This window comes from Oncorhynchus mykiss, chromosome 7, assembly GCF_013265735.2.
Source record: "Oncorhynchus mykiss isolate Arlee chromosome 7, USDA_OmykA_1.1, whole genome shotgun sequence".
NCBI classification, from domain to species: domain Eukaryota; kingdom Metazoa; phylum Chordata; class Actinopteri; order Salmoniformes; family Salmonidae; genus Oncorhynchus; species Oncorhynchus mykiss.
In genome coordinates, this window is record NC_048571.1 from 22,385,364 (window position 1) to 22,407,075 (window position 21,712).

The following is a 21,712-nucleotide window of genomic DNA, read 5'->3' on the forward strand; positions in this document are numbered from 1 at the left end:
CACTTTAATTTGTAACGTGCCTATCAATTTTGTGCGGTGCGCGTAAAAGCGAAGAAAATGTGGCAACTGGCCATGGTGAAAATGGTAATGAGAAATAATGCAGTTGGAAGCTATACTACAACCTCTCGTCTTGTAAAAGAGTGTGTAGTAGGCTATGGCCTAATCGATGTAATGCATAGTCTATATTAGGGAAATATCCAACATCGAATAACAGAGCACGATTTTGAAATAATGTTTGCCTTAGTATAAAAAAAAGATGAACTGTGATTTGAAATCGTCTCTGTTTATCAACATTTGAGGATTATGGAATCATGGCCAGTGCAGTCTATCTATAATGATTTATAATCATATTTGTGTTGCTTCAGTGAATGTTGAGGTCTCTAAGGACAAATGTGCAGGCCAGCGGATGCCGGCCAGTCTGACTCTTCAAGTTGGCACGCATCAATGCAGATGCCAAGGACGACTAGTTCGGGTGCTTTAGAGTGCAGAGAACGTGTCCATCATTTCATTCATAAGAGCTGGAGCAACAGAGCCCGCTTATTCCTCCTCTTTTGCTTCGCTGCTGACATGCATTCTTTCTTGTCTCCATTTAACAAGGCGATCTTAGTGGCTTTGTTTATTTTTGCCATTTTACTCATTCTTTATGTAATACTATGGTATATATGCCGAGACGTGGATTGCGACCACGGTATCTGACGCTTGTCGTGAGAAAAGCAGACGATACCCTGACTTTGGCTTATACGGAGACGCGCCAGGGTGACCCTTTGGTAAGTCCACCGGCGCGTCTTGACCGCTCTGATCATGAGCTCAAGGTGCATCATTTAACCAACGGTATCATGGAATTCGTTTGTATATGTTGCTCATGTTGAGTAAAATATGTGCAGTTCCTTTTTATGTGTGTCGTGTAGGCTGAATAGCCTATTCAATTATATCTCCAACGTGTTGCGCCACATTCGTGTTAGCATGAGGCTATTGCAAATCAGGATAAATTTCCCTTAATTTCTATTGGCATTCATTCTAGGCAAATGTCATAATAATATTTTATAATTCAGTAAAACGTATATTTGTGGGAAAGCTGCTATAGTGTGACAAAGAAGGCGGGAAGGAGGTTCAGGCTACACGTTTTTGAAACATCCGTGTCACCCTTATACCCCTCGCAAATGTCCGGTTACTGGTCATCCAACAAAAACACCTTTGACAATTCAGAGACATGATGAGGCATCAATAACACTTGAAAATCTATTGAATCATTCTGGTTCTGATTCTGATTTTGGGACTGATTTTATTCAATGAATATATTTAAATTCTGCGGAATTTCCTGTACATTCTAACCTTTAAAACAGCTCTGATTTTATATCTTAGTTCATTTGACCTTATACGGTGTCCTGTGTATTCAACATTAGATGTAAAAACATTTCTATAACAAAATCCCAACCATCTCTATAAATATCTGAATTGAACTCAAAGAGAAAGCTTTTTGATACAGACACTCAGCATATAACCTATTCATATTGTTGGATAATAATTTAGGCCTACTTCCCCAGTAGTCTATTCTACAATAAATAACAATGATTATTTAACAATCCAACTCAGTCTGAACCGTTTAAGAACAAGGTTCTTAAATGGTTCTTCCTCAGCTTTTAAGGTTCCTTGGATAACTCTTGCCTGGATAAAGAAACATTGACTTAAGTGTGGGGTTCTTGATGTGGATCTACTGTTCTTCAGAATTCTAAAAGCTTCTTGAAATAAATGGAAGCCTGCATACATTTAAATTAGAGTTAAATTAATACTCAGTTGTGTAAAATGACCCCAGTGTTGGTGTTAATAACCCGAGTTTTACCAAAACTATGCATTACAGGACCAAAAGTATATGGACACCTTCTCGTCGAACATCTCATTCCAAAATCATGGGCATTAATATGGAGTTGCCCCCCCCCCCCCTCCACTAGATGTTGGAACATTGCTGCTTGCCTCCAATCAGCCACAAGAGCATTAGGCGATTAGGCCTGGCTTGCACTTGGCATTCCAATTCATCCCAAAGGTGTTCGACTGGGTGGAGGTCAGGGCTCTGTGCAGGCTAATCAAGTTCTTCCACATCGATCTCGACAAACCATTTCTGTATGGACCTCGCTTTATGCACGGAGGCATTGTTATGCTGAAACATTCCCCAAACTGTTGCCACAAAGTTGGAAGCACAGAATCGCAGAGAATGTCATTGTATGTTGTAGCATTAAGATTTCACTGCAACTAAGGGGCCTAGACCAATATTCCACATCCACCAAACTTTACAGTTGTCCCTATGCATTGGTGCAGGTAGCGTTCTACTGGCATCCACCAAACCCAGATTTGTCCGTCGGCCAGATGGTGAAAAGTAATTCATCACTCCAGAGAATGCTTTTCCACTGCCACAGAGTCCAATGGTGGCAAGCTTTACACCACTTACATTGCGCATGGTGATCTTAGGCTTGTGCACGGCTGCTTGGCCATGGAAACCCATTTCATAAAGCTTGCGACAAACAGTTATTGTGCTGACGTTGCTTCTGTGGCCTACCACTTCGTGGCTGAGCCGTTGTTGCTCCTAGATGTTTCCAAGTCACAATAACAGCACTTACAGTTGACTGGGGTAGCTCTAGTGGTGCAGAAATTGGACAAACAGACTTGTTGGAAAGGTGGCATCCTATGATGGTGCCAAATTGAAAGTCACTGAGCTCTTCAGTAACGATGTTCTACTGCTAATGTTTGTCTATGGAGATCGCATGGCTTTGTGCTCAATTTTATACACGTGACAGCAACGGGTGTTGCTGAAATAGCCGAATTCACTAATTTGAAGGGGTGTCCACATACTTTTGTATATATAGTGTATTTCCCAGCATGCTCTATTGCTGGTTGAGTTTTAGAATTCTTTGTTTCAATATCTATGTTCTTGCATGTACATTGATTAACTAGTTATTCTTATGCTACTCAAATATAAATAACATACACTAAACTTTTATAATATGTTACTTGGACTTATTACACCTGTTAGTGAAATGGTTCTTCCAGTTTGATCTGTTCTATGTGCACTATTTCTATGCTTCCCATACTTATGTTTCGTTTTTGCGTATTTTACTTTTGGTTTTGTATACCAGCTTTAAACAGCTGAAAAGACAATATTTTTGGTTGTGGAAAAAATATTTCACAACGATTTAGATGGTACAATGATTCTCTACGATATACTTGCTTGTTTTGTCACATTAACTGAAATTAGGCAACCTATTCGAATTTTAGCAATCAGGAAATGGCCATTTCTGCATAGCGCATCTTTAAAGTATGTAATTTTAATGACAAGATATTCACTTAGGATTTCACTTTATGAAGGCCACAGGACTTAATGTGAAAGAATGCAATCCCTATGTCTCTGTCACTTGCTAAAAAAAATTACTTGAAAGGCACCCTGGGAAATATGCAGGTCAGGCATAAAACCATACAGTAGGGCTATTCAATTCCGGTCCTGGAGGGACGAGCCATTTCTATTTTCTTTTCAAAGAACCATCTCATTTATGGTTCTTCAGAGACCCTAAAATGGTTTCCTTACGGCATCGCTCTCAAGAACCTTATTTGGTTCCAAGTTGCACCTTTATTTTTAAGAGTGCAGTCTGAACTAACTGCATCCAAAATGGCACCCTATTCCCTATGTAGTGCACTACTTTTGACCAGAGTTTTTATGTAGGGAATAGGATGCAATTTGGGAAAAGGGGATACCTAGTCAGCTGTACAACTGAATGCATTCTAATGAAATGTGTCTTCTGTATTTAACCCAATTCCTCTGAATCAGAGAGGTGCAGGGGGCTGCCATAATCAACATCCATGGCGCCCGGGGAACAGTGGGTTATCTGCCTAGGGTGGCTGGAGTCATTTCACAATCTCTGACACTGCCTGGTATAGAGGTCCTGGATGGCAGGAAGCTTGGCCCCCGGTGATGTACTGGGCCGTAAGCACTACCCTCTGTAGTGCTTTGCGGTCGGAGGCCGAGCAGATGCCATACCAGGCAGTGATGCAACCTGTCAGGATGCTCTCGATGGTGCAGCTGTAAAACCTTTTGAGGATCTGATGACCCATGCCAAATGTTTTCAGTCTCCTGAGGGGGAATAGGTTTTGTCGTGCTCTCTTCACAAATGTCTTGGTGTGCTTGGACCATGTTAGTTTGTTGGTGATGTGGACGCCAAGGAACTTGAAGCTGCTCCACTACAGCCCCGTCGATGAGAATGGGGGCGTGCTCGGTCCTCCTTTTCCTGTTGTCCACAATCATCTCCATAGTCTTGATCAGGTTGAGGGAGAGGTTGTTGTCCTTGCACCACATGGTCAGGTTTCTGACCTCCCCCCTATAGGCTGTCTCATCGTTGTCGGTGATCAGGCCTAACACTGTTGTGTCATCAGCAAGCTTAAGGATGGTGTTGGAGTCATGCCTGGCCGTGCAGTCATGAGTGAACAGGGAATACAGGAGAGGACTGAGCACACACCCCTTAGGGGCCCCCGTGTTGAGGATCAGCGTGGCGGATGTGTTCTTACCTACCCTTAACACCTGGGGGCCCGTCAGGAAGTCCAGAATCCAATTGCAGAGGGAGGTGTTTAGTCCCAGGGTCCTTAGCTTAGTGATGAACTTTGAGGGCACTTTGGTGTTGAACGCTGTAGCTGTAGTCAATGAATTGCATTCTCACATAGGTGGGAAAGGGCAGTGTGGAGTGCAATAGAGATAGCATCATCTGTGGATCTGTTGGTACAGTATGCAAATTGGTGTGGGTCTTGGGTTTCTGGGATAATGGTGTGGATGTGAGCCATGACCAGCCTTTCAAAGCATTTCCTGGCTACAGACGTGAGTGCTACGGGTCGGTAGTCATTTAGGCAGGTTACCTTAGTGTTCTTGGGCACAGGGACTATGGTGGTCTGCTTGAAACATGTTGGTATTACAGACTCAGACAGGGAGAGGGTGAAAATGTCAATGAAGACACTTGCCAGTTGTCCAGCGCATGCTCGGAGTACACGTCCTGGTAATCCGTCTGGCCCAAGCGGCCTTGTGAACGTTGACCTGTTAAAAGTTCTTATTCACATTGGCTGCGGAGAGCGTGATCACACAGTCGTCCGGAACAGCTGATGCTCTCATGCATGTTTCAGTGTTACTTGCCTCAAAGCAAGCATAGAAGTTATTTAGCTCGTCTGGTATGCTTGTGTCACTGGACAGTTCTCAGCTGTGCTTCCCTTTGTAGTCTGTAATAGTTTGCAAGCCCTGCCACATCCAACGAGCATCGGAGCCGGTGTAGTACGATTCGATCTTATTCTTGTATTGATGCTTTGCCTGTTTGATGGTTCGTCAGAGGGCATAGTGGGATTTCTTATAAGTTTCCGGGTTAGAGTCCCGCTCCTTGAAAGCGGCAGCTCTACCCTTTAGCTCAATGCGAATGTTGCCTGTAATCCATGGCTTCTGGTTGGGGTATGTACATACAGTCACTGTGGGGATGACGTCCTCAGTGCCATCGGAATAATCCCGGATCATATTCCAGTCTGTGCTAGCAAAACAGTCCTGTAGTTTAGCATCTGCTTCATCTGACCACTTTTTTTGTAGACCGAGTCACAGGTGCTTCCTGCTTTAATTGATAATGTATTTTCCCCCCAGTCGGATTTAGTGCCTGGTCTTGTCCACTCTGTTCTAATGAGTCCTGCTCGGCTTGTGGGCATTGTTGAGGGAAACAGAAGACACATAATATAGAGACACATTTGTATCAAGTAAAAAAGACCCGGCTCTGTTTATTACAACTGCATCTAGCGGCTACCAGAGGTTACTGACGTAACCCCGGTTCTATGAACCATGCACAATGATTAAAAAATGTATTTCAGAGTTTCTCTCGCGACCCCATTTTCAAATAAGGCAACCCCACATGAGATCGCGACCCTTAGTTTGGGAAAGCTGGGATAAACTGATAGACTCCTGTGTGATCTCGGCACCAATGCAAGCATCGACAGGGTCTATCAGTCCGGGTCATTTGCTTCACTCAAGACTTTGTTGCACTGAGCAAAAGCCTAAATCTTGGAGTTATTATGTACATTCATCCTTCCTTAGATGATAGTAAGTTGAGCACTTTTTTTTCTCAGCATCACACCGCCAAGGAAATATAGTATTCTTTCTAACAAAGATATCTACATATATTTCAGAATGTTTGTATCACTGGAAATAATCAGAATTAATGTAAACACAACAATTTTGAAAACATAGCTTGTACATAGAAAGTGGTCTCTTGGCACAACTTACCCCGGGGGTAAATTGAAGGGACAGGATAAATTAATCCGCCTACAAATTTCTTTACTGAATTAAATATTACCACTACATTTTTAAAACCATGTCTATCTTTATTTCCCCAAAACAATTCAACACAATCACTTTTTAAACTTTTAAGCATTTAAATAATTTTTTAACACAGGCTTAATACCTAACAAACACTTTGTACTTTTTTAAAACACTTTTAACCTAGGCCAGGCCCTGTTATTACCTTACATCCCAGCGATAATGCCTTGCATTACGCTTGGGAAGAAAACACTTCAATTTGCTCAAATTGCCATTGGCTCAACCATTGGCTCAATTTGAACATATTAGCCCACACAGCTTCAAGGATGCACTTTCATGCTAGGTTTAGGACCTCATATTGAAGCTTATAGAGAACTCAACTGATGTATAGAACAATCTTTTAAAATGATCTAATTGGGTTTAGATACAGTACAAGCATCATGAAACCTCTAACACAATACATTAATTTGACTTGGAGAAAATATTTTGAGGTTTCTTGAGGTTTCTTCCTTCGCAAACTCTATGAAATGATGACCTCTTCCTTAATATTTGGTCAAATTATAAACGTTGTGTATGGTTTCCTAGAAACAAGTGGCTCAACTTACCCCTTTTGGCTCAATTTATCCCACCCTCCCCTATAACAGAAGTGAACCTCAACTATTTTCGACTAGTCAAAGCCTTACAATCAAAGCCAATGCTTAATTTGAAATTATATATAAAAATGTATCTGGCTAAAATGTTATAACTGGATTTGTGAATTAAGAAGTCTAAAAAAAACAACGGATAATATTATATTTGACGCACTGTACAGACAGTGAGATGAGATTCATGAGGATAAGATTAGGCCTTTTTTTTCTTCTCTCCCCTCACATCTCCATGCCTCCTGCCAGTTGCGTGCCCTACTCGTGATGCAGATTTGAGGCGCCAAAACTAATGTCAAGGGGCGGAGCGCGCTTCGGCGTACTCACAGGGCAGGAGGAATTTAGCGAGGCACAAGTGTGCAGAGTAGCACGGAATCCAAGGACTGAAACACACGGAGAGACCTGGCACAGATATGTGGCTACTGTCTTTCATTTTACCAATTTTGAGGTTGTATTTAGTGGGAGTTAAAGTTCTTCTGTATCAACTGTTCAACAAGTCTTTTACGTTACCAGGTTAGACTTCTATTCATCCCCGTATTCATTACAGATATTGAATGCAGCAGGAGTGGTGATCACTTCTCCTAGCCTGTAACGTTAGCTGCTGGCTAGAGCTGCCTGTTAACGGTAACTACATAGCTAGCTAATGAAGGCTTTCAACAACAATAGCCAAATTGACTGAGAAATTGACTAGCTAACGAATTAATGTTAAATGCAACCACTGTTAAACAAATTGTCGAGGAATTAATATAACGATCTGTCTTAAATCATGCTGCAAGTGTTATGTGGTAGTCCACCACTACTGTACCTATAGCCTTTGTTGTTAGGACATATGATCTAATTTCCATATCCAGTATTTTCAAGCACAACATATGAATTCATATCAACATTCTATTTTCACAAATGCACACAACCCCATACACAGACCTAGGGTACTTTAACCCTAAATTTGAGTATAGTGTTTGTATGCTCACTGATTCTACAAAAAGAGCTGTAATGGGAATGTTTAAAAAAATATATATTCCTATGCACATTTTCAGAATTCATAGTATGCCATAATACCATTCCTTGTAAGGTGAATCACATGTCATGATAATCTCACTACATATCTTCATTGCCTTGTGTGAACTATAGTGCATTTGGGTGGATAGGGGTAATCAATGACCTTTATCCCATATTTCCCCTTATTCACCTCATGGCTGAATGTTGAAATGCAAATGTGAACCTGTAGTCTAGCCTATGCACTGACACAATAGCAATGTTGTATTCTGTCTCGTTATAGAAAATACCAATTAGCCTTGACCCCCCCCCCCATCATACCAAAGCATGCTAAGAATTCAGTGATGTCATTTAGAGCCTAAGCTGTACTGAAGTTAGTTTTAGCCTTGGCAAAAGATGCTTGTGTAATTGGGCCCTATGCTTTATGGTGAGAGACAGAGTCAGGCAATTTTTTGTATCCCAATCAAGATAAGACCGGCTAGTAATTAGAGAGATGATTGGATAAACAAAATTGTCAATACTCAAAGCAGATTGCATTGTGTCCCCTAGATTTATACACAATGTCCTCCACAGCATGGGAGAGGCAAGCTCAATTCTGTACTGGCTCTTAGAATAATTTATTCAGAGAATAGGTTGAATTACAAATAAGAACATTTTTAGTTATAGCCTATTAATTACTGCGTTAAAATCCCTGTCTGACGTTTTCTTTTGTTATCTCACGCTACCTTTATCTCACTGCCTTTGTTAGGTACTCAGTAATTAGTGAAGGCACCTAAAATTATATTTGTCAAAGGAACAAAATGGAGGCCAAAGGTGTTTCCTCACTTTGTCGCACATCCAAAGGCAAAAAGTAAAGTATGGAGTTATTTCGGCTTTTACACCGGGTGTATACTACACTGGAGGAGGATCTTCTGTCGCATATGTATGACTCAAAAGAGCATATTCCGGGCCTCCCGGGTGGCGCAGTGGTTAAGGGCGCTGTACTAAAATGTAAAAAAATAGCATATTCCAGCAACACCTCCAATCTCTCGTACCACCTGGAGAAGAACCACCCATTTGAGTTCTGTGAATTTGTGAGGAGCAACACAGAGCAGATGCGTGAGGCAGTCGCAACAGCCTACTCCAAGATAAAGACTGAACCTATGCAGCAGGGAGCCATCCTGAAGCAGAGCCCAGCATTTGAAAATATCAACCGACGGCATAATGATCTGACATCTGCGATCTTCAGCTTTGTCTGTGAAGGGATGTACCCTGTGTCTGTGGTGGAATAATCCAGTTTCAGGCCCTTTTAAGGACTGCAGATCCAAGGTACTTGCCCCCTAGCAGAATCGACGTGGCAATGAGAAGGCCCTACCACAGAGGTACAATCAGATCCGAGGTGCAGTGCTGGGTGAGGTGAACTGCGATGTCTCAACTGACCTTTGGCAAAGCCAAACCCAGAACAGGACCCAAAGCCAAACCCAGAACAGGACCTACATCTCCCTGTCCATGCACTCTCTGAACCAAAACGGACTAGGTTCCGGTTTCTCCATGAGTTCCAGGTGCCTGAAAACTTTTGAAGTTCCAGAGGACAATACAGCTGAGAATATTACCGGAGCATTGTACGAAGCCTTTGTTGAATGGGGGATAACTCACAAAGTCAACGGTGCCACCATTAACGGTTCATTGGACATTGTGAAAGCTTGCTCTCTTCTGGATCTATCCGTGCAGATGCCTTGCCTTTGCCACACTATAAATTGAGGGATGGACGAGGCCTTTCAGCTGTTAACAGACTTCTGGGACGTTGCCGCAAACTTTTTGATTATTTCCAGCAGTCCATGATGGCTATGTATCTGCTGTGAGAGAAGCAGAGGCAGCAAGGCCTAGCCCAGTGTGTCCTCATCAGAGACAGAGTCTGATCCTGGGTGTCCACGCTGACTATGCTCCAGCGCCTGAAAGAGCTGCAGGCCATTATCAGTGTGGTACTCATGGAGGACAGTGACAACCATCAGCTGAGTTTCAAGGACAGTGAATGGAACATGGTTGAGGGATTGATTGGAGTTCTGCAACCTTTCAAACTGGTAGCTGACATGATAACAGACTGTAGATATCCTACCATTTAGTATGGTGAGGACAGTTCTTCACATGTTGCTGAACACAACCCTCAAGGCCAAAGAAGGGGACACAAAAGAGGTTGGCATGGCCAAAGAGGTAATCTCCAAGGTTTTGTCCAGCACCTACCCGCAGACGTCTGAGATTGCAACATTTCTCAACGTCGGCACTTTCCTGGATCCCCGTCACAAGAGTCTTCCTTTCCTGTCCCCCCATGACCGCTCCCAAGTGGAGAGTAAAGTCATTGAGGAGGCCAAAGCCATTCTTGAGAAACAGAGGAATGAGAATGTGGTCACAGATGAATTGGCTCTTCTTTCTGATGAGCCACCCAACAAAAAACAGACTCTTGACAAACCGTTTCCTTCATGTAGCAATGCAGGCAACCCTTTGGCTGTGATATTTTGCCAGTCAGGCAATGACGAGAACCAAGAGGAGCTACACGCTCAGGTCGTGGAAGAGCTTAGCAACTTCAATCCCAGAAGCTCCTGGGTCTCAACGAAGACCCTCTCCATTGGTGGTCGGACCGTATGGGCTTATTCCCTACTCTCCCCAAGGTGCTCCAGAAGTACTGGTGTGTCCCCGCCACTAGTGTCCCCTCCCACAGACTATTCAGCTCCTCAGGGACTTTCTTCTGTGGTAAGAGGAATTACCTCACCCGGGCACATGTAGACCAACAGGTGTTTCTCTATGAAAACTCACGGCGCTGCCATGAATCTGAACCTATTGAGGATGACTCAGGGGAATGGGGCTTGGGACTGGAGCAGGACTCTGTGTCAGACCATGGAATAACTGGGCAGGCCGCTGCCCACTACCAAACAATTACAATACCCTAATCCTAAAGGAAATACTTAACTAAATGTCCTCAGCATATATTCTTATGTTGTCTACTAGCAAAAAGGATTTATGTGAGTGTAACATCTGGTGAATTTTCAATTTCTGATCATGCTGCAATTTTTTTTGATGTAGGGCTAAATGTCTTTTAATGTCCCAAATGTTCAAGTCATTTCTGAGTCCTTGTTTGCTTTGCTCTTTGAAGTCCTTAGACTGTTTAAGATGTCTTTACAGTACGTTTGAGATAAGCTTTTGACGTGCCAAGCTTTGTTATCTGTACTGAACTCTCAGAAAAACATAAAGTATAACCTATGTCATTTGAATCTCCGCTTGCTCGTGTTCATTTTGTGTTCAATGTGTCCAATACAATTTCCTCAGATGAGTCCCGATGGGACTACTAAGGTATCAAATTGCATTGATAGGCTTCTCCTCTGTGTTACAGTTGTTTCGGGAAAGGAAATCAGCAACGAACTGCCCATTTAACCACCCACCAGCCGCCACTCGAAAATGTGATGCAAATCTGATGGGGAGAAATGTAATAGAGTTGAAATCTCAACCATCCTGATTACCCTCAGTGCATAGATACGCACTGCGGCTCTAATTTTAGTCATGCTAAACTGTCTGGCCGCTGCAGGCTGTGCTTTGTGTGCTTGTTGCGCAAGGTCGTTTTATCTTCAGGGGCAGGAACTGTTGTCAAGCCGAATGGATCTATTTGGCATCGATATTGAAGGGTTCTACCTCCCTGCGTGTTTCAGGACTAGAGGTCGTTACGGACATATTTACCTGTGACTCACTCAACTTCAGTCCGACCCCACACTGTACACTTCAATAACTGCAGATTATAATTCAATGTAATCTCTGTTCCAACACAAATTGCCCCAAAATGGAAGTACTGTGTGTTTTATAATGGGCGAAACAAAATGAACTCAGTTAGCGGAATTATGCTTTGATTGCTCGTAATTGAGTTGTTCTCAGTGATATGTTGGACTGGATGGAATAAATACGCCTGTTTGTATCAACCCATAGATGTTCCATTGTATTGCAAGGCAATGGCAACGTATGGACCTTAGTTTTCTTTCTCTTCCTCACACAGTTTTGCCCACACAAAATGGAAGGGTTGCCATAGTGACGGGGGGTGCCCGAGGAATGGGTTATGAGACTGCAAGACACCTGGCCAGGCTTGGCATGCATGTGGTTATAGGTATTGTACACACACCCTTTGGTCATGACTCAGTAATCTCCCAAATCATTCTAAAATGCTCAATCCAACATAGTTGAAGCCTGTGTGCTTAACATCCTTAGGTTCATGTTTTGTTCAATTGTAGCTTGAGTAATGCTGTTGCACTGATTTTCACTACAGTCCATAAGGGAATCTTCGAAACATTGCTAACACATCCCTGCCTAAGGCAGTTATTTCCTAACCTAATCAAATCTGACTCTTCAATCAAATGTAATAGGGTATTGCAAGGAAATCATTATTAATGTAAGTGTCACTGCTTCAATTAATCAATGAAACCCAAATCAGAAGTGTAGGTTTAGTCTTTCACTTGGCTCTCCCTGGTCCCTATGATGAGGGGAGGATACCTGCTGCTCCAGAGTACCCCCATTCATTCATCCCTCCCTCCATCCTCTTTTTCCCCCCTCATCATTCCTCTCTCCTCCAGCTGGGAACTCTGAAGAGGAAGGCCTGCAAGCTGTGAAGAAGATCCACGAAGAGGGCAGCGAGGGGAAAGGTAATTTCCTCATAACAATTTCCCTTATAGCCTCTCTCTCCCGCTCTGTCTCTCTCCCTCTGTCTCTATCGTTTCCACACAGCCATTACAGAATAAATAGGCTACCTCTCAAATAGGTCCGCTCCTATACACAGGCAGTAAAGCTATTCAGACATAGGCCTATGTACATGAGTGCCCTGGCTTTTAGCTGTGTTTCCCGGGTAAAAATGTGGGTGCACATTGGTAAGAGTAAACTACTTCTCCTGCTTTGTAACCGAGGGAGGATGTCTGTCCACCTGCCCCTTGTCAGAGGAGGTTTGGACGCCAGAGTCCATTCCAAAGGCAATTACCTAAAGGCTGCAGGTTTTCTCTAAATATTCCCTTAAATGTACCTTTTCCATTTATTTTGATAAAAGCAAAGCCGTGTCACACGAATGGGAGCAGGGGAAAGGCGAGGGAGATGTTTGTTTGTCTGTGCTTGTGTTTGATGAGTACGAGGAGGAAAGCGAACTGCTGCCAACCAGTCTCAGATTCATTGTCATGCAGATGTGATTTAAAAAGAGGCTGTTTGGAAAGGAGCAGGGAAGACAGCATCTTTTGATCCCAAGCAGGCAGCTTCTCTCTTCCCTTCCTTGCTGGTGCTAAGATGACAATGATCGTAGCACAGCTCCAGTCAGCCAGGGTAACACAATTGTCATGTACGCCCTGCGCCACAGAATAATGATGACAGACGTGGAAATGAGAAATGGGCTTGTTTGTATTAAAAACAAGAAATGTCCCCCTGGTATCTGGAATCCCCCTCTTCTCCCCCTCTCCGCCCAGCCCTGGCATGTACTGTCAGGCAAGCAGTGTTTAGCAAACCTCTTAACAAGTTATGTGGGAGGCAAAACGGTAAGAGTTCCTACATGAACAGGGATATCTGGTTGTCTTATATAGTGTGTTCTAGTCGGCCTGAGAGCCAATAACAATGTCTGCCATATAGATGCATTTCTTAGCTCATTTTTGTATGTGTATTTCATGCCCTCTCCTATATCTGAGCACGTTTGGTATTAGCTCTATATGTCGGAGTTTGTCCTCGTCACCCAACACATAATCACTCCATACCACTGTGTTTGTTTGCTGTCTAAGATTGGATGGTTGAGGAAATGTTGGTGTGGCATGTCACCAGGAATTCTCCTCTGACCTTTGTAGGGCCAGAATGTCTAACCTTGCTTCATCAGCAGCATACGGAGACAATAGAACAGATTTGTGTGTTGTCAGAATGTGTTTGCTAAATCACCAGCCAGGCAAGACAATGTTTAGAGACAGTAGCTTCAGGTCCTATTAAGCCTCATTTATTCAGCCCCCTCCACAGTTTAACCTTGTTCCCTATTCAAGACTGACCGCTTCAGAGACGTCTACATAAGAGGGGAAACCAACCAGGGCCCGGTTTCCCATAGAGATGGAATGTATCAGCTCCAGGGGATTTTAATTAAGAAAATCTGTTCCCAAGTATTCCCACTCATAATAGAGAGACACATGATGGTATACAAATGTAAGCACGGTTTGAAATGATTATGTTTAGTCAAATATATCTGTTTGGGCTTCTTGCGGTCAATTTGTAGCCTTCAAATGATTTGTAATTATGTTCTGGCCTACGGCCATCCACTCAAGGAAAAATCTAGTTGAACCCTGACCTATAGCAACAAATAATTAGCCGGCTTATTCTAATGCTTACCCTATATAATCTATGCAGAGTTACTCAACCTCAAGAATTGCATTTGGCGAAAGGCTTGGCACACGCATACTCAGGCTGACTGACTCTTGTTCAAGGCAAATGAGAAATAAGTGCACTCAGGCTATCCGGAAGGCCAAAGTTAGTTACTTTAAAAAGCAGTTCTCTCTCTGTGGGTCTAACCCCAAGAAGTTCTGGAAAACGGTTCTGGAAAAGACCTGGAGAATAAACACTCCTCACAGCTGCCCGTGTCCCTTAAAGTTGATGATGTGGTTTCTGACAAGAAGCACATAGCCGAGCTCTTTAAATCACCACTTCATTAAGTCAGGATTTATTTTTGACTCAACCATGCATCCTTGACTGTCCAACATTTCCTCAACTTCCACCCCTTCTAATGCGACTAGCCCTGATGCTCCTCCCTCTTTTTCCCCTGCCCCGCTACAAAGTTTTCCCCTGCAGACAGTCACTGAGTCTGAGGTGCTAAAAGAGCTCCTTAAACTTAAACAAAAAAAAACATCTGGGTCAGATGGTTTAGACCCTTTCTTCTTTAAGATTGCTGACCCTATCATTGCCAAGCCTATCTGACCTTTTTAACCTGTCTCTCCTCTCTGGGGAGGTTCCCATTGCTTGGAAGGCAGCCACGGTTTGTCCTTTATTTAAAGGGGGAGATCAAGCTGATCCTAACCGTTATAGGGCTGTTTCCATTTTGCCCTGTTTATCAAAAGTGTTGGAAAAACTTAACTTAACTTAATAACTCAATAATCATCTCACTGGCTTTCTTGATGCCTTCGTATTCTCTCTGGTTTGCAATCTGCTTTCACTGCAGCCTTAAAGGTCCTCAATTATGTCACCATTGCCCTTGATTCTAAGCAATGTTGTGCTGCTATTTTCATTGACTTGGCCAAAGCTTTTGATATGGTTGACTATTCCATTATTGTGTGCTAAGGAGTATTTATGTCTCTAAGGGGTCTTTGGCATGGTTTGCTAACTACCTCTCTCAAAGAGTGCAGTGTATAAAGTCAGAACATCTGCTGTCTCAGCCACTGCCTGTCACCAAGGGTGTACCCCAAGGCTCGATCCTAGGCCCCGTGCTCTTCTCAATTTACATCAACAACATAGCTCAGGCAGTAGGAAGCTCTCTCATCCATTTATATGCAGATGATAGTCTTATACTCAGCTGGCCCCTCCCTGGATTTTGTGTTAAATGTTCAACAACAAAGCTTTCTTAGTGTTCAACAAGCTTTCTCTGCCCTTAACCTTGTTCTGAACTCCTCCAAAACAAAGGTCATGTGGTTTGGTAAGAAGAATGCCGCTCTCCCCACAGGTGTGATTACTACCTCTGAGGGTTTAGAGCTTGAGGTAGTCACCTCATACAAGTACTTGGGAGTATGGCTAGACGGTACACTGTCCTTTTTTCAGCTGCAGGCTAAGGTTAAATCTAGACTTGGTTTCCTCTATCGTAATCGCTCCTCTTTCACCCCAGCTGCCAAACCCTGATTCAGATGACCTACCTACCCATGCTAGATTACGGAGACATAATTTATAGATCGGCAGGTAAGGGTGCTCTTGAGCGGTAAGATGTTCTTTACCATTCGGCCATGAGATTTACCACCAATGCTCCTTATAGGACACACCACTGCATTCTATACTCCTCTGTAAACTGGTAATCTCTGTACCCGTCGCAAGACCCACTGGTTGATGCTTATTTATAAAACACTCTTAGGACCCACTCCCCCCTATCTGAGTTATTTACTGCAGCCCTCATCTTCCACATACAACACCCGTTCTGCCAGTCACATTCTGTTAAAGGTCCCCAAAGCACACACATCCCTGGGTCGCTCGTATTTTCAGTTCGCTGCAGCTAGCGACTGGAACGAGTTGCAACAAACACTTCAACTGGACAGTTTTATCTCAATCTTTTCATTCAAAGACTCAATCATGGACACTCTTACTGACAGTTGTGACTGCTTTGCGTGATGTATGGTTGTCTCTACCTTCTTGCCCTCTGTGCTGTTGTCTGTGCCCAATAATGTGTGTACCCTGTTTTGTGTTGCTACCATGTTGTGCTGCTGCTAAGTTGTGTTGCTACCATGTTGTTGTCTTGCTACCATGCTGTGTTGTCATGTGTTGCTGCCATGCTATGTTGTTGTGTTAGGTCTCTCTTTATGTAGTGTTGTGTTGTCTCTCTTGTCGTGATGTGTGTTTTGTTTTTATCAAATGTATTTGTACTTTTAAACCCAGGGCCCCGTCCCCGCAGGAGGCCTTTTGCCTTTTGGTAGGCCGTCATTGTAAATAAGAATTTGTTCTTAACTGACTTGCCTAGTTTAACAAAACACTAAATCAAGATTTGGCACATCATTGCGCACATGTTAGGCTACACATTAGTAAATATATTGAGGCAAACATTACAGACAGTAGCGTAGCCTACAAATAGCTAAATAAAACTAAATTGAATGAACATTAACAATAACCTTAACAATTGCGAAGACATTGGCGACTTTGTATTTGTATTCGTCCTGAAGTTATCTGCGGTCACAGAAAGACAGATAAACAAGTTGATTTTGTGTTAGCTGAGATCTTCTGTGTATGAAGTGACGCGGACGGTCAAAAAAACAATGACTTCGTCTGTTCTACGAATGGTCTGAGACAGCCATTACATAACACGCGTTTTTCAAGGGCAACTGTAGTGCCGACGGTTTTGTAAAACAGTGCCGAGATTTAAAGGTGATCCGACAAAGTTCTAACGATGAATTCAACCTCAAAATGGTTTTTGGGAAGCCGGGCCCAGAACTATGGACGGCCGTGTGTCATTGACCAGAATATCAACAGTCAATTCCCCCGCTGATTGTACAAACCAGCAAAAACAGCCAGATCTCGTTGAAACCCCAGCAGGTGAATGCTATAACACACCGCGACGTGGCCAAACGATTGTCTGTTTGCCGTCGCCGTGTCTGAGCCTTTGTCCATTCAACACGTTTTGCTGTGATACTGTGGGACCGCAACCGCTGTACTACTGTACAGTCAACCTGTTATTTACGGTCATCTGGAAACGTACAGCATCTGCAGGGTCTCGGCAATGAAAGTTGGTGACATTATTTTTTTTTTTAAGTGTCATAGACAGCCCAGCGTTTTAGTTTGCGACACCAGTGGCTGCATCCATCTCCTTTAACGACTTCCTGACTTCCATACCACCTTTCTGCAACGGAGAGTGAGAGATGAATCTCATGCCAATGGGACATCCTGCGAAATTTGCCATCCAATCTGCCTTCTCCTTTTTCTGAGCAGCATCAATCTATCCTATAAGCTCCTCGAAATTGTGGATGATCAATCTCTTATCCGAGTTGCAGCTGGATGGTCAAACTAGCAGCCAGCCTGTTGCCTTTCCTCTGTCCTGTTATTGGACATCAGCTGGTCAGTTTGTCTACGTACAGCAGCGGTCAGAACTGGTCAGAGAGAGAATGTAATTCAGTATTTCAACACGTCTTTGGATGAGACATCTTTGTTGATTTTCCAGATGGCACGACGCCTTCTAGTCTGTGCCCTCCAGCTGGCTATTTGGCACTGTGACTAGTCTGGAGGATACCCTTCATTCCTTCATGACAGATCTGGCACCATGACAAAGCGCTGGCACTAGAGATGAACTGGAACAATGTTTACTACAGCATGGGTATTTTTTCCAATTAATTATTGTAATCTATGCAAATATTGGTCAATATTGGACTGTGATTTAGAATAGAGATAGCTTATTGGGGATCACACATTCTCAGTGGAGTTATTACATTTTGTATGGCTATGTTCATTTTTTTGGAGGATAAATGCACAGTAAAATCCTAAGAGCTTGATATTTACGAGAGTTTAAGTGTTGGAGTAGAAGAAAGGAAGGAGGAGAAAGGGAATAATTATGCGTTCGTTTTGGATATCTGTACGGTGTTAGATGAGTTCCACTGCAATGATTTCTAAAGCATATAACCACCATATAGTTAGTCATACAAGGGACAATTTCTACTCTTTGTAAATCACGGTCTCTTGGGATGACCTTATACAAGCCATTAGTCGGGCGAATGCTTTGTTATCTCCCACTTAAGATACGACATCGTTAGCTAGCAAGGCCTTTGTTGACTCACTGTGACACACTGATTATTACAGAGAGATGTCCTCTGTCCTTTCCTCTCTACAGCTACATGGCTGTCAATTGACCTCTTTGACCCCTCGCTTTGCACAAATTTGTTCAGTACAGTTATGGGTCGTTAGTATACACACACACACACACACACACACACACACACACACATCTCCTATGGGTCTTTCCTAGTACCCTTATGAAGCCATTTACAGAAAGACTTTAACAATAAAAGGTTGATTTTGGAAGCAAACTTCAATTTTCCTACCAAGAGTTGCTGAATATCTTTTAATCTGTAGTACTCATTCCCAACAGAACATCTACTTTTATCGTGGATTTCTCTAGCTTTCTCTACTCTTATTTTATGGAGCCATTTATACGTCAGCTCAACAATGCTTGAAACACTGTTCACTCTTTACACTCAGTGGGGAAGAGTCCCGTGATTAGTGTAATGCAGAGTAATTATTGGACAGTAATTTGTTTAATTATGTGCTTGAGCACTTGGTTCGGGGACGCCACAAGCTGTACCAAGTGGTTCAGAGATATGACATTCTGATTCGTGTGCGTGTGCGTGTGTGTGTGTGTGTGTGTGGGGCTAATGTCATTACTCAATACTATTGTGTAAAACCCTGAATTTCTAGCCATGGAGCGAGCTTCAGTCATGACATTCTTGTTCCTGTCTCATTATAGCGTTGACTTTTAAAATGCTTTGACTTCATTTAATTAGGATTTAATGTGGCCCTTTTTTCTTCTTCTTTTTTTTTTGAAACGTTGGAGCAGTTATCAAGATACAAACGGTATCTATTTGCCTTGCACTGTTATGCAGATGAGTAAAGTTCAGTGAAGCTCTCTGTCCACTCTGTCTCTTCCTGTGGGTGATGGAAAGAAACGCGCTGTCATTTGGCCCATCAGAATGATTCCTGCGTACACAATTAACTCTCCACCTTTTCTTGTAACGTTTCGTCGGTTATAGTTTCCATACCAGGGCATATTGGATATACATCTACATGTGCTTTGTGCTCTTTTATTACACTGCTGATGAGATCATGTTTAAACCATGCCAGGTCACTGAGTGTATTGCCATAATGTAATCTACCTCGTTGTTCCGTTTTAGTCTCACGGTTTATTGTGTACTACTGAATGAGACCATGGCTTATCATACAGCTGTTTATCCTTCAGGGGGAAAGGAAGTATAAGATTAGGATTTGCATAATTAGGATTCCTGAGATGTTACATGCAAGGAGGGTGCTTTATGTGTATGAGGAGAGAGGACTTTATGCATATAACATTTACTTAGAAGTTTCTACTCATTGAAAGCCTTTGCAATAAGCTGTCTTGCCATATATGGACTGGTACGTCAATGGTTGATGTAAAGCTAAATTAAAGGAGGACGTCTTGTCCTGACCTGTGTTAGTACCACTGTAGCTAAGCAGACGTCTATGTTAGGGTTAGGGTTGGGGCGGAAGGTAGCCTATAGTGGTTAGAGCGTTGGACTAGTAACCGAAAGGTTCCAAGATCGAATCCCAGAGCTGACAAGGTAAAAATCTGTCATTCTGCCCCTGAACAAGGCAGTTAACCCACTGTTCCTCGAAAACTTAACCTAGTTAAATAAAGGTTTTTTAAAAAAGGGAGAAAAAGGGTTAGGGTTGTATCTCCCTCACTAACTTTAAGCATCAGCTATCTGAGCAGCTCACCGATCGCTGAAGCTGTACACAGCCCATCTGTAAATAGCCCATCCAACTACCTCATCCCCATATTGTTTTCATTGACTTTTTTTGCTCTTTTGCACACCAGTATTTCTACTTGCACATCATCATCTGCACATCTATCACTCCAGTGTTAATTTGCTAAATTGTAATTACTTCACTACTATGGCCTATTTATTGCCTTACGTCCTTACTCCATTTGCACACACTGTATATAGCTGTTTCTATTGTTATTGACTGTTCTCTTGTTTATTCCATGTGTAACTCTGTGTTGTTGTTTTTTGTCACACTGCTTTGCTTTTTCTTGGCCAGGTCGCAGTTGTAAATGAAAACTTGTTCTCAACTGGCCTACCTGGTTAAATAAAGGTGAAATCAAAAATTAAATAAAAAAATGTATTATAGCATAGGAAAATTGTAATGTTTGTTTGTAATTTGTTGATGCCTGTATACAGTTGAAGTCGGAAGTTTACATACACCTTAGCCAAATACATTTAAACTCAGTTTTTCACAATTCCTGACATTTAATCCTTGTAAAAATTAATTGTCTTAGGGCAGTTAGGATCACCACTTTATTTAAGAATGTGAAATGTCAGAATAATAGTAGAGAGAATGATTTATTTCAGCTTTTATTTCTTTCATCACATTCCCAGTGGGTCAGAAGTTTACATACACTCAATAGGTATTTGGTAGCATTGCCTTTAAATTGTTTAACTTGGGTCACATGTTTTGGGTAGCTTTCCACAAGCTTCCCACAATAAATTGGGTGAATTTTTGCCTATTCCTGCTGTCAGAGCTGGTGTAACTGAGTCAGGTTTGTAATCCTCCTTGCTCGCACATGCTTTTTCAGTTATGACCACAAATTTTCTATGGGAATGAGGTCAGGGCTTTGTGATGGCCACTCCAATACCTTGACTTTGTTGTCCTTAAGCCATTTTGCCACAACTCTCAACGTATGCTTGATGTCTTCAGATGTTGCTTCAATATATCCATATACATTTCCTCCTTCATGATGCCATCTATTTTGTGAAGTGCACCAGTCCCTCCTGCAGCAAAGCACCCCCACAACATGATGCTGCCACCCCTGTGCTTCACGGTTGGGATGGTGTTCTTTTGCTTGCAAGATTCCCCCTTTTTCCTCCAAACATAACAATGGTCATTATGGCCAAACAGTCATATTTTTGTTTCATCAGACCAGAGGACATTTATCCAAAAAGTACGATCTTTCTCCCCATGTGCAGTTGAAAACTGTAGTCTGGCTTTTTTATGTCGGTTTTGGAGCAGAGCAGCCTTTCAGGTTATGTCGATATAGGACTTGTTTTACTGTGGATATAGATACTTTTTTACCTGTTTCCTCCAGCATCTTCACAAGGTCCTTTGCTGTTGTTCTGGGATTGATTTGCACTTTTCACACCAAAGTACGTTCATCTCTAGGAGACAATGCGTCTCCTTCTTGAGCGGAATGACGGCTGCGTGGTCCCATGGTGTTTATACTTGCATATTATTGTTTGTACAGATGAACGTGGTAACTTCAGGCGTTTGGAAATTGCAACAAAAGATGTACCAGACTTGTGGAGATTGGTTGATT

General features: G+C 42.5%; 1 protein-coding gene across 4 annotated transcripts in view; it reads left to right on the plus strand.

Annotated features, from left to right (window-relative positions):
• The first annotated feature begins 506 nt into the window (after positions 1–506).
• LOC118936317 (dehydrogenase/reductase SDR family member on chromosome X-like) overlaps positions 507–21,712 on the plus strand; it is a 30,281-nt gene continuing 9,075 nt past the window's right edge. The window contains exons 1-4 of one of the 4 annotated variants that reach the window (XR_005052551.1): positions 7,319–7,470; positions 11,969–12,076; positions 12,540–12,608; positions 20,440–20,493. Coding sequence is in view for 3 of the 4 variants with exons in the window: in XM_021608840.2 (XP_021464515.2) it covers positions 7,371–7,470; positions 11,969–12,076; positions 12,540–12,608 (277 nt within the window). In the remaining variant the exon portion in view is untranslated. Of the gene's footprint in view, positions 768–7,289; positions 7,582–11,968; positions 12,077–12,539; positions 12,609–20,439; positions 20,494–21,712 lie in introns of those variants that run through there. The other 3 variants (XM_036983001.1, XM_021608840.2, XM_036983002.1) reach the window with 3 other exon arrangements.